Source organism: Xyrauchen texanus, chromosome 35 (genome assembly GCF_025860055.1).
Source record: "Xyrauchen texanus isolate HMW12.3.18 chromosome 35, RBS_HiC_50CHRs, whole genome shotgun sequence".
Taxonomy (NCBI): domain Eukaryota; kingdom Metazoa; phylum Chordata; class Actinopteri; order Cypriniformes; family Catostomidae; genus Xyrauchen; species Xyrauchen texanus.
The window spans coordinates 31828728-31845781 of NC_068310.1; the positions used below are offsets into that span (position 1 = coordinate 31828728).

Consider the following 17054-nt stretch of genomic DNA (forward strand, 5'->3'; position numbering starts at 1 on the left):
CCCATCAAGGCTACCAGATCCCAACGCCTGTTCCAAAAATACAGCCCAATCGGCCCTCGGCACCCATACACTTTTAAAAGCACTGCCAGATCACTTGCAGAATGGGGTTTGGACTGTATGTCCATATCAGGGTCCGGTGAAGTCTGTGGCAGTCAAGTGTATATTCAGGGTGAAAAAGTCATATAGCCACAGGACGCACAGCTCACAAACGTGTGGTATTAGAATAACAGTGTGTATTTGTGAGTGAGAGCTGAGAGAGGGAGAGGAAAGGCAAAGATTGCTGAGACTAATGAAAGAGAGAGAGAGACAGAAAGTGAGCATACCACACTAGCTGGCACTTCATCACACAGATCATCTTAAACAGTCAGTGGGCAGAGAAAACAGGTAGATAGATAGATAGATAGATAGATAGATAGATAGATAGACAGACAGACAGACAGACAGACAGACAGACAGACAGACAGACAGACAGACAGAGAGACAGATAGAATCTATCTACCACAGTGACCCTCAGTTTATGTGTGTATATTAATTTATGTGTCAGTTCTCTTCAGCTATTTTAACACTGTGGTCTTCACCAGTTCTGACCTTGTTTTTTTATTTGTTTTTATTATTTATTATTTATTTTTATATTTGTTAAATTGTTTGACTCAATTTAATTATAGATGTAGTTCTGTCTTTATACAGCCTCTGCTTTGGCAATATTGTACTGTTTACACTCAAGCCAATAAAGCTACTTTGAATTGAATTGATGGATGGATGGATGGATGGATGGATGGATGGATGGATGGATGGATGGATGGATGGATGGATGTCTTCTCTGTGGCAAAATTATCTCTCACTCTTGGAATTACTGAAGTGTCTGTTGATCAGAGGCCAGCTTCCACCCACTGACATTGAATCGTATCCCATGCTGATATTGCTGACAGTGGAAAAACGTCTAGTAGCTTCATTCGACAATACACAAGAGAAAAATGAATGGAGAGAAACTGTGCTCTCTGCTGGCTAAAAGGATGTACTGCGTTTTTACCCTATAGTTACAGTAGGCTTGTATTTTCTTGATCCTTATTAAATAAATTGAACATTCCATAAAATTGTAGACAGTAATGCATAGTTTGTTTAGTTATCATGATTTTAATATAAATTAATTAGGCCCATTTGTGAATCAGCGGTACCATGAGAGATTATAGGTCCTAATAATCAACAAACACTGAAAAGAAGAGTGCACTGAACATAACAGAACATTTGATACATAGGCCTTTCTTTATAAAATACGTTTTTCTCTCATTTGTGCTTTTAGGGTGTCTGCACTGACTGTGACCTTCCCTCAGATGCAAACGGAGCGCGGACGAACCCAAAAACGTTTTCTGTGTGAACGGACACTATGACCGTTGCGCCCAGTCTCGCGTTACATATATATGAAGATCAATATAACTCCAACTGTTATAAACCGGCGTTTAGATTTTCTAGCGCAAGGACGTGTTCGATGTCATCGGCCCCTAAAGGAGCAGTTCGCGCGTGAGGATGATGCCCCTGTTCGTGGTGCTGAAAACCCCTCCCCTCACTCTCTCTCTCTCTCTCTCTCTCTCTCTCTCTCTCTCTCTCTCTCTCTCTCTCTCTCTCTCTGCTACTCTTTCACACGAACAAAATCATCTGTCATGGCGTCTTCCAACAATGTTACTCCCACCAACTGTAGCTGGTGGCCCATATCAGCAATGGACGAGGACGGCAAAATCACAGACGGAGAAGAAAGCCACGAGCCTACGATAGAACACAAGCCATACTCCAAAGACAGGCTCGTTCTGTACCACTGGACTCAGTCCTTCAGCTCTCAAAAGGTAAAAATAAATAAATAAAAAAAAAATACACAGCTTGAAAATGGTGGAGCTCTGAATGAACGTGTATACCAGTATGCAGTGGGACAGGAAATTTTAAATGTCAGGCTAATCATTTTGCGCTTTCGATGATGGTTTTGCATTACACTGGCCTACCTGAATTAAATTGCGTCCTTTATAAAGACATTACTAAATCTAATTTCTTACTTCACTAGCTCAAAGTAAACCGCAGAGTTTTTCATTCATTTCATCGTTTGTATTAATATAACAGTTTTCGTTGAAGAGTTGCAATGCTTTGTTGGATAGCACTCTAAATTATTCATTAAAATGAAGCAGCTTTGTGAAAAACAAATGGTGATTTTGTAATCTAATGTCAGTTGCTTTGTGCAAATTTGAACCAGGTGTGTGAGGCTCATCCTCTTTGTGCTAGGGAAGCTTCTGTCTGCTGTATGTGGTTGGGTTGCTTGCTTTGAATGAATGTCACGCTTTATGGCAGACTATATCTGACACTTCACAACAATCTTATTTGTTGCTGATTACAGTAGTTACATACTTGCATGGAAAGCTGAGCAAAAAAAAAATACATTAAAAAAATAAATAAATCAATAGCCTGCCAAAATCCACCTCCTATTTTTCAAGACTAGCAAATGCAGTGAAATATTGCAAAGCTTTGCACCAGAGAATGCCTTTTCTCTCTGAATGCATCAGAGATGTGCACTGGAGTTGCCCTTTTTTTATTGAAAAAGCAATTGAAGAACACTTAGTTGACATCAAAAGAATCATTGGTGTTATTGTCCTTTTAATTATGTGATGAGGTCATTATTTTATCTTACCTATGAAGTTTTTTATAGTTAAGATAACATTCTGGCCGAGTCTCTTCTTGTTAAGTATTTTATGTCACAGACATTGCACAATTGATGTAAAATGCTTCATTAGATGTGTCTATTGCCTTTACTTTACCTCCAATGTCCTCATGGTTTAACTTCAGTGCAGCTTGAAATTAATAAGCCATTCCTCAAGATGCTCATTGATGCTTTTGTCAGTTGCTTGCCTTATCTTGATCAACAAATCTGGATTTGTGGTTTGTACAAGTCTGGACTTGTAGTAATTTACGCTGTAAATAAGTGTCTGAAAACAGATAACCGTATTGTATTGTGATTTTCTCCCCTAATTTGGAATGCCCAAGTCCTCATGGTGGCGTAGTGGCTCGCCTTAATCTGGGTGGCGGAGGACAAATCTCAGTTGCCTCCGCGTCTGAGACCATCAATCCACGCATCTTATTATGTGGCTTAATGAGGGCGTTACCATGGAGACATAGCGCGTGTGGAGGCTTCACGTTATTTTCCGCGGCCTCCACGCACAACTCACCATGCGCCCCACCGAGAGCAAGAACAACATTATAGCGACCACGAGGTTACCCCATGTGACTCTACCCTCCCTTGCAACCGGGCCAATTTTGTTGCTTAAGGAGACCTGGCTGGAGTCACTCAGCACGCCCTGGATTCAAACTTGTGACTCCAGGGGTGGTATTTAGTGTCTTTACTCACTGAGCTACCCAGACCCCCTTGTATTCTTCATCTTATTGCCATAATGAATGAATGAATGAATCTGTGGATAAACTGCAAGCATTCACATTCAGCCTAGACAGGGCTTTTTCCACATATTGCAATGTTGTATTTATACATTAGTTACTACTACTGTAGACTTCAGAAGGTCAAGTTAACTGCTTTGTAGCAAATTGGTGTACTGTATACAAACAGGAATTTAAAACCTTGGAAGCCTATCAGTCCCCTATCATTCTGCATTATGTGTTCCACGAAAGAAAGAAAATGCGAAAGTGCGAAACTGGCACGTCATGATGTTGTCATATGTGTGTTTTGTTTGGCAGGTACGTCTGGTGATCAGTGAGAAAGGGCTGCTCTGTGAGGAACGTGATGTCAGTCTGCCTCTTACTGAGCACAAGGAGCCTTGGTTCATGAGGCTCAACCTAGGAGAGGAAGTGCCGGTTTTCATCCACGGAGACACTATCGTCAGCGACTATAACCAAATCATTGATTACATCGAGACCAACTTTGTCGGAGGTATGGCTGATGGTAACCTTACCAGTGAATTAGGTCCAGATGGGATGTGCAGATTGATCGGGATGTGAATTCGGTAACAATAGGTCAAAATTTGAATCACTGCCCCCAGTGGCTAAAGCTGGAAGCGTTGTTGAACGGATGGGCACCAGAGGTTACGATAGAAACAAATTCAGATGGACTGAGTTGTAAAATTTCCATCATGTTCTATTTTTATCCATGTTATTATTTCACAAGTACTAGGGCTACATTTATGGGTGCAGTGTCCTTTATAATGGTATACACAGTACAGTGGACATAGAACAATAATATCCAATGGACAATCATTTTTGACTCCCTAAGCGAGTATGGTAGAACCAAGGAGTCCTAGGTTGAAAGTTCTACCTGTCAATCAATGCTTTGGCTAGAACAACATTTTTTAACTTTGCTGGTTATGTGCATCTTTAAAAGGAAATAACCATCTGATCGGAAAATTTTAAAATTGCGTACAAACATGCACAAGTTCACAGAACTTTTTCAGCGTCCCTGATATCAATATAAAATAAAAGCACACACACCCGAAGCTCAGTTAATGTATTTACTCCACTAAAATAACTAGAAATTCTGCTCTAAAGATAATGTTTGCGCTTAGATAAAATGTTTAAATATGTAATATTTCTTAGCTTTATTAACATGCAGTAACCCACTGATGTAATGATTGATGGGCGCAGTTATGAAATCAGAGATCCTCCACTCGAAATATTAAAACAAGTGGTCAAGAGATGTAAATTACCAGGTATGGCGATGGCACCTGTACTCTTATGATCGGATCACGCAAAATGCATCTTTAATACCACAATACCGTAATACTGTACTAATACAACCCCTGATGGGCACATCTGAGCTCCAGTTTCCAGGTGATATGTCAACAGATTGGCGCCAAAAGCTAGTTGTATTTATTTATAAAAAAAATTTTGTAATTGATGTAATACAGTCAACAGGAATTCACATTTTATTAACATTACACCCAAATCCCAACCTTAAACCTGGCCGTTAGTGGAGTTAGTGGAGAGCAAAAATGGCCACATCCGAATTGTGCTCGCCATTGTTTATGTGACCATGATTACTTCCTTGTTGCCATTGGACCAGAACCCGTGTTTCAGTGGTTGCTCAGAAGCACTAGAGAGAAATGTATTCATGTATAAATTGATGCAAAAATGTCTCATGGGTGAAGCCGCTTTTCAGTAATAAGGCTGAATTGGGTTGATTTCAGGGTATATGAACTTTTGGAAGCTCCATGTCAATTTCCCAAGGGATCATGTTGTTTTATGTGCTGATTGTGGGGGAAATCAGCAAAATTGTGCAGAATGGATTTAAATATGATCAAATGTGTTCATTTGAGCTGAGATTACAATGCTGTCATTGGTATCTTAAAACATTTAGAAATTAGCCAAAAATATTTACATTTTACCAAATTTATTTAAAACTCCTTTTGAAACAGTTTATAATGATGATAAACACATAAACACACAAGGGAAGTATACATTTGTGTGAATGATTGGTATTCAAATTCAGATTAAATCTGTGGAGCTTTCTGTAAAATTATGCGAGCACAGATTCTGTGCAGTCCTACACATAACTTTAGAAAGCTACCTTGCTTAGCCATTGAGTAAATATCTGGTAATATGTCTCTGGTAATTAGCTTTCCAAATAAGCAACATGACCTAAAACCATTTCCTTTGACTACATGCCTGTTTGCGCTTAAAGGCAACAGCACAGTAATTAACACTCTATCTTACACTTTCTTTCATTTGTTTCGCCCCTAGTCTTGTGTATGCAATAGGAGCACTGAATCATCACTGTTGTACTGTGGGAGGCAGAGTGTTTTCACTGATCTTTCTGAGCTCTTTTTTGATCCATGCTTACTCGCTCAAGTGAAAATCAGTGTTTCTCAATGGTCTTAACCCTCTTAAGCTGTTAAAAAATGGTTAACACCTTGGCTGTTTGCGGTCATTTTTGACCAAGGTGTACACTAACTTCTCTGGAGTAGTAACAATAAAATCATGCACTTCTATTGGGATTTTAGGTTATTTACATGTAAATTGTTAAATTTTACAATCATTTGCATATGCAAATAAGCAACTTCACTACAATAAAAATCTACACTTCTATAAGTTTAAACATAATGAAAATATGAGAAAATATGATAATGTGTCATGTATTGCTGCCATCTGGTGAGAAAAACAAAAAACAAAACATGACTTGAAAATCATGTTGAAAATCATGAATACAATATATGAGTTTTAACAGAGAAATTATTGTAAGTGCTTTGATAAAATTATAAGTGTCACATTTCTGCCTTTCAACCCTCCAAAAATTGGCCCCATTAATTTCTGTAAGTGTCTTAGTCACCATTTACTTATTTTCTATGGACAAAACATGCAGAGGCTGCCTGATTTTGTGTTACTGAGAAGAATGTCTTTGGAACAGGGGTGTGAAACAAAGTAAGGGTGAGTACATGATGATATAATTTTCATTTTTGGGTGAACATTGAGCAAATTGTGAAAATGCTTGCTTACACTAATTGTGTTGGATGCTATTCTGTTGGCCAACCTGATTTGCAATGTCTGTCTGTGGCTTTAATTTGTACTGAGACCGATGGGACCAATGCTTTCAGACTATGTAGATTTTCAGGCATGGCTGTTAATTGGAAAATAGATAACATGGCAGATTGTAATACAGAACACAGGCATAATACACTTTTGAGACTCAAACGATGTGATGCTAGGACTGTAATGCAGTGTTACTCGGTCATATAGAGTTATGTGTGTACCTTGAAGGTATGGGCCTTTGTGTTCGGATAATGGAAAATTATTTTGGATCTGCAATCCTGCAATCATAGGAATAAGTGATCTTCCACAGAAAGCCTGGTGCAGGTCAGCCGTTGGCCCAAGAACTGATTAATCAGCATATTGGAGGTCAGCCTGATTCAGCCCTGCCTTCCTGTGGGCGCAGTCACAGTTTAAAATGGGATGCCCCTCAGTGCCACGATTTCTCAGTTTGTCACTTTTGTCAACACATAGCATTTGACTAAATCTGACTGCAATCACTTCTTGTAATTAATCTAGTGATTGCGTCTTAGTGAGTTATTACATTTCATGTGTACATCCTCTGTACGTGATAATATTTTTACTTCATGTGACCACATTATTTTATTTCTTTTTTATTTAATAGTTAAAGGGATATTTCACCCCAATATAAGAAATTTGGTCATCATTTACTCAACCTCATATAGTGCCAAACACAAAAGGGGAGGTTAGGCACTTTTGGGGAATAGCTATTTACAAGTGGTGAGTACTAATGTAACTACATTTTTCAGTAGCTTGACATTACCTCAGCCTCTTTTAAAACAGAGTAGCTTTTCCAGTAGTGAACTACTTTTTCCAGCAAGTAGCGGTGTAACGTGACCAAACACTACATTATGTTTTGGTCGGATTAATAGCCTTCTTTAATGCGAAGAAGCAAAGCATCTGACAAACTTGAAGCGTATTCTGGCTCACTTAGATTACTTGAGTTTAATTACAATAATTCAGTAAGTTGTTGTATTGCGAGGGATTTATTTTTCTGTTCTGAATATTGTTATAAATTCCTGTTACGCATAACTATTTGATAACACGTTTTCTCAATTCATAGCATTTAATTAACTATTATTTTCATGTAAAATAAATGCATTTACTGTTAAAATAAATTATTTATTATGGCATGTATTATTATATTATATATATTATAGGGTGACCATACATTCTCTTTATGAATGAAAAGGGCACATGGCCGGGATTCCAAAATTGTCTCTTAATGTCCTGGATTTGGCTTTGTCTTCATATTGATGTGCTCGCTACAATTATAACTATCAAGCATTCTGTGTATTAGATACTGCGCATCAGTTTTCACACGTATACGTGTCATTATGTAATTATTCTGTCTGAGAACAGCACAGCATGCACTCTTTCAAAATACTTTATTTACGTGTTCTCTCTCTCTCTGTCACTTGCCTGCCCGCCGCTCTCCGCGCACTGTATGTGTGTGCAGAAAAGACATCGGCAGACGTGCTCTGCCGCTCTCAGCAAGAAACATCAATAACATAAGTACACTTTTAAATGTACGTTCCCGATGCAATTTTTAACTGAAAATGTTGACCCGATACATCGTATCAAGGAAGGCCTATTTAAACTAATATGATGGATGAAAATATACCATGATGGAAATATTAGAACTCAGTCTGTCAGATATGTTTAGAGCATCCTCTGTATGTGACTGTAAAGCTGGCACTCATGTGTCAATGGCAAAAACATCAGAAAGTACAATGAACGTGTAACAGGTGAGGGGAGAAACAAGCCTCTATTCACATATTATCCATCCTAAATATTGTGTGACAAGACAAAACTTCAGGCCAAGGAGTGTTTGTCATAACAATCGGATCTGCAGGGAAGAAGGCTACACCTGGGCACAGCAGGAGGACTGAAAAGTGGGAAGTAGCATAAACATTTTTTATTTATTTAAATGGTGTCTGATCTTTTCTGTTTTTATTTAATGTTGATGTATTTTATTTTATGGCCATTATTAAATGTATTAACGTTACTATTCATTAAATGTATATATAATTAATAATGTTAGTAGTGTACATTTTGTTATGATTATTATTGGTTTAATAGTAACATTGTAAAATAAATATTGACTCATTAAGTAGCTTGAATGTAGTTAGCTTCTTTTTGATAGTAACTTGTAAACGTAGCTAACTATGTTTTCAAAAGGGTAGGTTAAACGTAGCTTAACTACTTTAAATTATGAGTAGTCCTAAATATAAAAAAAAGCCCTGAAAAATACTATATAATGTTATATAATGCTCTAAACGTGATAAAGACCCTAAACACTTTTTGGTTAGAAAAAATCAGGGTTCTTTTAAAGTTTTAAACTAACAATTAGTTATCTACATAATATAGACTGTCCACACTTCACATATTCTTTGTCACAAACTACATTTATGCAAGTTATCTGATCAGCCTGAAATATACACTGTCACCTGCAATGGATGACATGTCAAGAAATACAAAATATGCATTGTAATAGAGAAACAAGTTAGATATTTGGTTAACTGTTAGTTAAATATTACAGCCTAGATGAGTGGTTGTCCATACAACAAAATACTGCCTTAGGGCCTAGAAGTCTGTGCCTTTAATTCATCTTTATACTAGTTGTATTTTCTTTTTTGAATCTGAACAGCCCTGCTCACTATGAATTGTTGTTGTGTAATATAGCTGTGCAAGGATCTATTTCTCATGTTCCAATAATCAAAAAAAAGTATTATATAAAAAAAAAACAGCATACAGGTTTGTAATAATGTAAGGGTGAGAAAATTACAGAATTTTATTTTTTAAACAAGTACTATTAACGGCTGCTGTACATGAACCCTGGTTTGAATGAAAGCACATATATATATATACAGTTGAAGTCAGAAGTTTACATACACCTTGCCAAATACATTTAAACTCAGTTTTTTACAATTCCTGATATTTAATCATAGAAAACATTCCCTGACTTAGGTCAGTTAGGATCAATAATTTATTTTAAGAATGTGAAATGTCAGAATAATAGTAGGGAAAATTATTTATTTCAGCTTTTATTTCATTAATCACATTCCCAGTGGATCAGAAGTTTACATACACTTTGTTAGTATTTGGTAGCATTGCCTTTAAATTGTTTAACTTGAGTCAAACGTTTTGGGAATCCTTCCACAAGTTTCTCACAATAAGTTGCTGGAATTTTGGCACATTCCTCCATACAGAACTGGTGTAACTGAGGTAGGTTTTTAGGCCTCCTTGCTCACAAACACTTTTTCAGTTCTGCCCACAAATGTTCTGTCAGATTGAGGTCAGGGCTTTGTGATGGCCACTATGCAGGTATGCTTGGGGTCATTGTCCATGTGGAAGAACCATTTGCGACCGAGCTTTATCTTCCTGGCTGATGTCTTGAGATGTTGCTTCAATATATCCACATAACTTTTCTTCCTCATGATGCCTTCTATTTTGGGAAGTGCACCAGTCCCTCTTGCAGCAAAGCACCCCCACAACATGATGCTGCCACCCCCATGCTTTACGGTTCGGATGGTGTTCTTCGGCTTGCCAGCCTCACCCTTTTTCCTCTAAACATAATGATGGTCATTATGGCCAAACAGTTAAATTTTTGTTTCATTAGACTAGAGGACATTTCTCCAAAAAAGTAAGATCTTTGTCCCCATGTGCACTTGCAAACTGTAGTCTGGCTTTTTTATGGCAGTTTTGGAGCAGTGGCTTCTTCCTTGCTGTGCAGCATTTCAGGTTATGTCAATATAGGACTCGTTTTACTGTAGATATAGATACTTATATATACCTGTTTCCTCCAGCGTCTTCACAAGGTACTTTGCTGTTGTTCTGGGACTGATTTGCAATTTTCACACCAAACTATGTTCATCTCTAGGAGACAGAATGTGCCTTTTTCCTGAGTGTTATGATGGCTGCATGGTCCCATGGTGTTTACAATTGCATACTATTATTTTTACAGATAAATGTTGTAAATTCATGCATTTGGAAATTGCTCCCAAGGATGAATCAGACTTGAGGAGGTATTGGCTGATTTCTTTTGATTTTCCCATAATGTCAAGGAAAGAGGCACTGAGATTGAAAGTAGGCCTTAAAATACATCCACAGGTACACCTCCTATAAGACGATAATTGGTTAAAGGCTTGACATAATTTTCTGGAATTTTCTAAGCTGCTCAAAGGCACAGTTAGCTTACTGTATGTAAACTTCTGACACACTGGAATTAAAAAAAAAAATAGTTTTAATGACTTCAACATAGTATATGTAAACCTCTGACTTAAAATGTGTGTGTGTGTGTGTGTGTGTGTGTGTGTGTGTGTATGATTATTGAATGGGACTTGTCCCTCTCAATGTATATTGTGGATACGGCCCTGCACATGCCAGATGTTCAACAGCACTTCCAGTTTCGGCACCTGGGGGGCACTGATTCGGTGTAAAAACAGACAGATTTCAGCAGCAAAACATTTCGACCTTCTGTTAGGGAATTCACAGTGCAATCAGTCTGCAACATGAGGATTGTTTTCCTAGTGTATCAAGAATACTGAGAACTGTATGTGGACATCCTACACATTTGACATACTGTTTCTTCATGCTGTGCTTCAGGGAATAATTGATATTTGCACAGTTTTATCAATTTAGTTATTAAAGGGTGCTGTAGAGCCATGGGTATATTAAAGTACTGCATATTAAAATAGAGAGAAAATACGGTCTTTTTGTGTGATGTGTTTTTTCTTTCAGACACAGTAGCTCAGCTGATTCCAGATGAAGGCACTTCCATGAATGCAAGAGTAAAGCAGTACCGGGATTTGCTGGATGGGTTACCCATGGATGATTACACACATGGATGCATCCTCCATCCTGAACTAACTATGGACTCCATGATCCCAAAGTATGCCACTGCAGAAATACGTAGTAAGTGAAGCTGCAATTTAGTGCTCTTTGACTCTGAATAACCGTTTATTTCTAAAAGAAAATAATTTAACTATCCAATGGGGTTTATAAATCAGAGATCACATTGAAAAACTGGGATTCAAAATGATAAATAAAATAGTTTTGACGATCGATAAAGAGTAATTCATTTATTTAACCCACACCAACATGTTTTTTTATTTCGTGCACATTATTTGTAAACAGAAGTACTTTATATGATTTAGGAATACTATACATTATAACAAGCCAAATTTGTTAGACTAGATTTTTGACAAGACCGTCAGACAGATAGATCTCTTTACACAACCTGTTTTGAAAAACTAAGATACAAATTGCATGACAACCTAGTCACACTAATCGTTCTGCGCATTAAAATGCTGACCTATTTATACAGAGTTCATCGATATTGGATCCAACGTACTAGCTGTGAACTGCATTGCTCGCCTGTTATGTAATGTGCTGGTCCAGTGTAAATCAAGCCAAGAAGTTGATCCAGCCAATGTATTGCAGTAGAATAAATGATGTAATGGAAATTCAAGATAATTGCAAATAAATCTCTTTTATGGTTCATAACTTGGGTGGAGTCCTTTTGATAGGTGCAGTTTATCAAAGTCACTGCTTATGTGTGTAAAATCTTATTAAACTCTTTAATTAGTTGTCTAGAGCATTAAAACTTTGTAGAAAATCGTGCCTTCCCTGCTCACACTGTGCGGCCCACCCCACAATATTATATATACATAATTTATCATGAAGGGACTTACAAGGCAAATGGGGTTTTACAATGTGAATATTCAATGCAGATGAAAGCTCTAGTAGTCAATTTGATCTTTGTTTCTCTCAGGACATTTGGCCAATGCTGCTTCTGAACTAATGAAATTAGATCATGAGGAGACCCAGCTGACAGAACCATACCTCTCCAAGCAAAAAAAGCTCATGGTAAGTCAACATTGCATGCTTTACTGCAGTAATAATAATACACATTGTACGTACCAATGCAATATATTGTATAGCATATTATACTAGCATTGATTGTAGGCATGACATGGTCAATTTTGTTTATATTGCTTACATGTTTGCAGAAAAAGCAGTTTGCAGAATGGTTTGATTGCAAGAACATTATGTCATCATATACTCACCCTCATGTTGTTCCAAACCCATATGACTTTGTTTCTTCTGTGGAACATAAAAGGAGATGTTAGAATGTTAGCCTCAGTCACCATTCACTTTCATTTAATCTTTTTTTCCATACAATGTAAGCGAATGGTGACAGTGGGTAACATTCTGTCAAAAATCTCCTTTTGTGTTCCATGGAAGAAGTAATACGGGTTTGGAACAATGTGCGAGTGAGTAATGACAGCTAACTGTCCCTTTCAGTGAGACATAAGGTAAAATCGCTGTCATGTATCTGAAATTAAATGTGTACATCTCTTAAATACTTTCATGTGTATAGGCAAAGATTCTGGACCACGACAATGTGAACTACTTAAAGAAAATCCTTGGTGAGCTGGCCATGGTACTAGACCAAGTAGAGGCAGAGCTGGAAAAAAGAAAACTGGAATATCATGGTACGTTTTCTATTAAAATAAAATAAATCAGGTAATACTTGCAAATCAGTCATTAGATGGTGTTTGTTTTTTAATTTTTATTTTTTAAATTAGGGCGCTTTTAGCACAGCAAACTTCTAGAAAGTAAAGTCTCAAAAAACACTTGTATGTACTGTGCATCATATGCTTACAGGTTTACATGCATTTGATTTTTTTTTTTTTTATATTTCCTAAAAGTCATCAAAAATCCCAACACAGTGTAATTTCCAGCACATCTTACATTCTGAATTGTCTTTTAAATAATTCCATGGTGGAAATGATGGATGGAAAAGACATTCGTATCATCTTTGAAATGTGTGAATTTTATGTATACTAAATAAACTAAATTAAATGATATATTCACACCTAATCCATAATTTGGATTTCAGTAATCCAAAAATAATTATCTGCTCACAAGTGCATTTATACCTTGATTTTTCTTTGTTTGACGCCACAACTGTGGGACTGCCGGAATAGAAAAATAAAAAAGATCATAGAAAAAGATCAAAATAAAGAAAGAAATCATGTTCACATAATAAATATTGAAATAGTTTATTTCACTCTTTGTTTAGATTATGGTAGTTTTAAAAATGTAGTAATTTGTATTTTTATCATTGATTTTTCATAGTTTAATTTTGAAAGTCTGGGATTGGGACAAGGCTAAAACTGTAAATTTTATACATAAAAGGAATTTGAAAATTACCAAGAAGAAATCATGAAGGCATGATTAAAAAAAAGTTTCAAAGTTTTACATGTGACCTTCCAGTAACAAAAAGAAATAAAGTTGCAACCGGTTCAAAAATCAACCCCTGGGACATGAAAGAGCCGAAGTTCAAAACGCCCATTTCTCCATTTTTCTGAACTCTCCAATTTGACACCCATTTCTCTACCCTTTTCTCCCCAATTTGGAATGCCCAATTCCCAATGTGCTTTAAGTCCTTGTGGTGGCGTATTGACTCACCTCAATCCGGGTGGTGGAGGACGAATCTTATGCCTTTGTGTCTGAGATCGTTAAACAGCGCATCTTATCACATGGCTTGTTGAGCACATTACCGCGTCATCCACGCACAACTCACCACGCACCCCACCAAGAGTGAGAACCACACATTACAGTGACCACGAGGAGGTTACCCCATATGACTCTACCCTCCCTAACAACTGGGCCAATTGATTTGCTTAGGAAACCTGGCTGGAGTCACTCAGCACACCCTGGATTCGAACTCGCGCCTCCAGGGGTGGCAGACAGTGTCAATACTCGCTGAGCTATCCAGACCCCTCGAGCATTCCAATTCTTGTTCAAGTTCAAGAAATCACATTTCTTAATGTTTTTTTTTTTTTTTAATATGATAAAATATTAAAAGCTAAAATAATAGCTTTCAGAACCTGTTTTAGTTCTTTATTTTGTCTACACAGGTCAAAAGTGTGAATTATGGCTTTGTGGACCTACTTTTACACTAGCTGATATTTGTCTTGGAGCCACATTGCACAGGCTCAAGTTCTTGGGACTCTCAAAGAAATACTGGGAGGACGGGAGCCGACCAAACCTCCAGTCCTTTTTTGAGCATGTGCAGAAACGCTATGCTTTCCGTAAGGTGTTGGGGGACATCCACACGACCCTCCTATCTGCTGTTCTTCCCAATGCATTCCGAATGGTAAAAAAGAAGCCACCGTCCTTTATTGGGGCATCCTTCTTAATGGGGTCTCTCGGGGGGATGGGTTATTTTGCCTATTGGTTTTTAAAAAAGAAATACATGTAGTAAATGTGCTCTTGTAGTGTTTGGTGTCTGTGTATCTGTGTGATGTTCTAACTTTTCGGTAACACTGTTTTATGAGAGCAGGAAAACAAGAAAACATACACAGATAATCAATATTACTTATTTGAGTGAAAGAATGAATAAATGAATAAATATATATATTAAGAACATTCCAAGACTAGGAATTCTTCCAAACAGCACCTTCTCTGGTAATCAATGACTTTTTATTTACATTTACCATTTTGTTTATTGATTTAAAGGGATGGTTCAGCCAAAATTGAAAACTCTCATCATTTATACACCCTTTGCCAACCCAGATGTGTGTGGCTTTTCTTCTGCTGAACACAAATGAATATTTTTAAGAGAATATTTCAGCTCTGTAGGTCCAAACAATGCAAGTGAGTGGATCCTAAAATTGTCTTGCTCTCAAAGAATTTAAAGGCATAAATATTGATCTGTTTCTTACCCAGATCTTTCATATTGCTTCTGAAGACATAGATTTAACAACTGAAGTCATATGGATTACATTAGTGCTGCCTGTATGCACCTTTTGAAGCTTCAAAATTTTGTTACACATTCACTTGCATTGTGAGGACCCACATAGCTGAAATATTCTTCTAAAAACCTTCCTTGTGTTCAGTAGAAGGAAGAAATTAATACACGTCTGGAATGACATGAGGGTGAGAAAATGATGAGTGAATTGTAATTTTTGGATAAACGTTCCCTATAATATTCTGTTCATATTAGGCTTGCAGACAGTCAAACAATATTCCTTTCAAATTATAAACACTACACATTTTGCCATTCAGAACGCATGTAGTTCAATTTGATTAAATGGAATAGCACAATAGTCAAGTAAACTTTAAGTACATTAAAAACTTAAAGCCAAAAAATAAAGTTTATACATCATCGTAGTACTTTGCATTCTTATTTTAAGCTCTCACCTTTTGTCTTATTTGCCATTAAAGGGTTTCAACCCTGAAACTTATGGCACACAAAAGTTTTGTGAACACATCAAAATTATGAAAACCTAATCATTTTGGGTTTATTCCCTTTTGCAAATGTATGAAATCAGCATTCAGTCACACATTTTTAGTGCAGATTTACATACAGCACACTAGGGTTTTAAATATTCATTAGCAGAATGCACCACATCACTATCCATGACACCACTCTGAATGGTCCTGACCGTTTGCTGCTGCAGTTGGTGAGAAGAACCAGAGACATTTTTACAGACCTCCTCTGCAGAGGTTTTATAATTTTACAATACTCTTACAGAGAAAGCAAAGATTAGAGTTTCATGCAGAAATCATTGAAGAGAACAGAACGTGTTCCCTTATACAAGACTGCCAATCTGTGCATATTTCTTTTTTGTATATTACTTTTTGAAATTTGAGTTGAATTCTTTATAATTTTGTTTTCATTTTTTATTATCACTAATGAAGTCCCCAAAATTCAACTGAGCCACAGTTTGAATACATTTTCTCTTAAAATGGAGGTGGTGTAAAAGAGTGTTGATTGACAGTTCTGAGTGTAAAAGATCCTGGGACTTTTGTTATTAAATCAAATACACCACAAATTCAATTGAAAAACTAGGATCATAACAAAAATCTAATTATTAAAGTAGGGTATCCATTTTTTCCCCCAAGCATGCCACAAGATGTAACGGGTTTATAACCAAAGACAATAACAAGGTTTAGAAGAGAAATGTTTATGCAAATTCAACTTAATCAGACTGACAAAAACCTGCAAGAAACCATGAAATAAAGATTATATAATATGGATGTTATACCACCTCCTTCAAGCCATATACAACCACACAGATGTATTAACACTTTGATTAAATTGTGTGCGCTGCTGTTCCGTCATTTACACTACTTTAACAGAGTAAAATGCCTGAGATTAACATCTCAACACATCTCTCCTGAGAGGAGAAATGAGTTGAGAAATCTCATTTAGAAAGACACTTAACTCCAAAATGGAATGTTGGTTAAATTAATAAATGAAAAATAATATATAGATGTCTGTGGTCATTAGACTTCACAATAGTTTATTTTTTATTTTTATATATTTCAAATATGCATTTATTTATAGTGCTCCTTAATCTGTTTGTTCATGAGCCTTAATTTGTTCAGTTGCCATCAATTGAAATAAATGAAAATGCTTACCTTAACTTCTTTGTCTGTTCTGTTGCAGCAGAAGCTAGAAATAGCAATTATCAGATTTTTTTTTACAGATGTAAAAATGTAAAATTCACCCT

At 36.7% G+C, this 17054-nt stretch overlaps 1 protein-coding gene across 1 annotated transcript; it reads left to right on the plus strand.

The window, feature by feature from the left end:
* The first annotated feature begins 1644 nt into the window (after positions 1–1644).
* On the plus strand, positions 1645–16944 carry gdap1l1 (ganglioside induced differentiation associated protein 1-like 1). The gene is made up of 6 exons (XM_052106037.1): positions 1645–1838; positions 3724–3916; positions 11266–11439; positions 12299–12393; positions 12908–13022; positions 14454–16944. The coding sequence occupies exons 1-6, from the start codon at positions 1659–1661 to the stop codon at positions 14795–14797; spliced, it is 1101 nt and encodes a 366-aa protein (XP_051961997.1). The 5' UTR covers positions 1645–1658; the 3' UTR covers positions 14798–16944.
* The last annotated feature ends 110 nt before the right edge of the window (positions 16945–17054 follow it).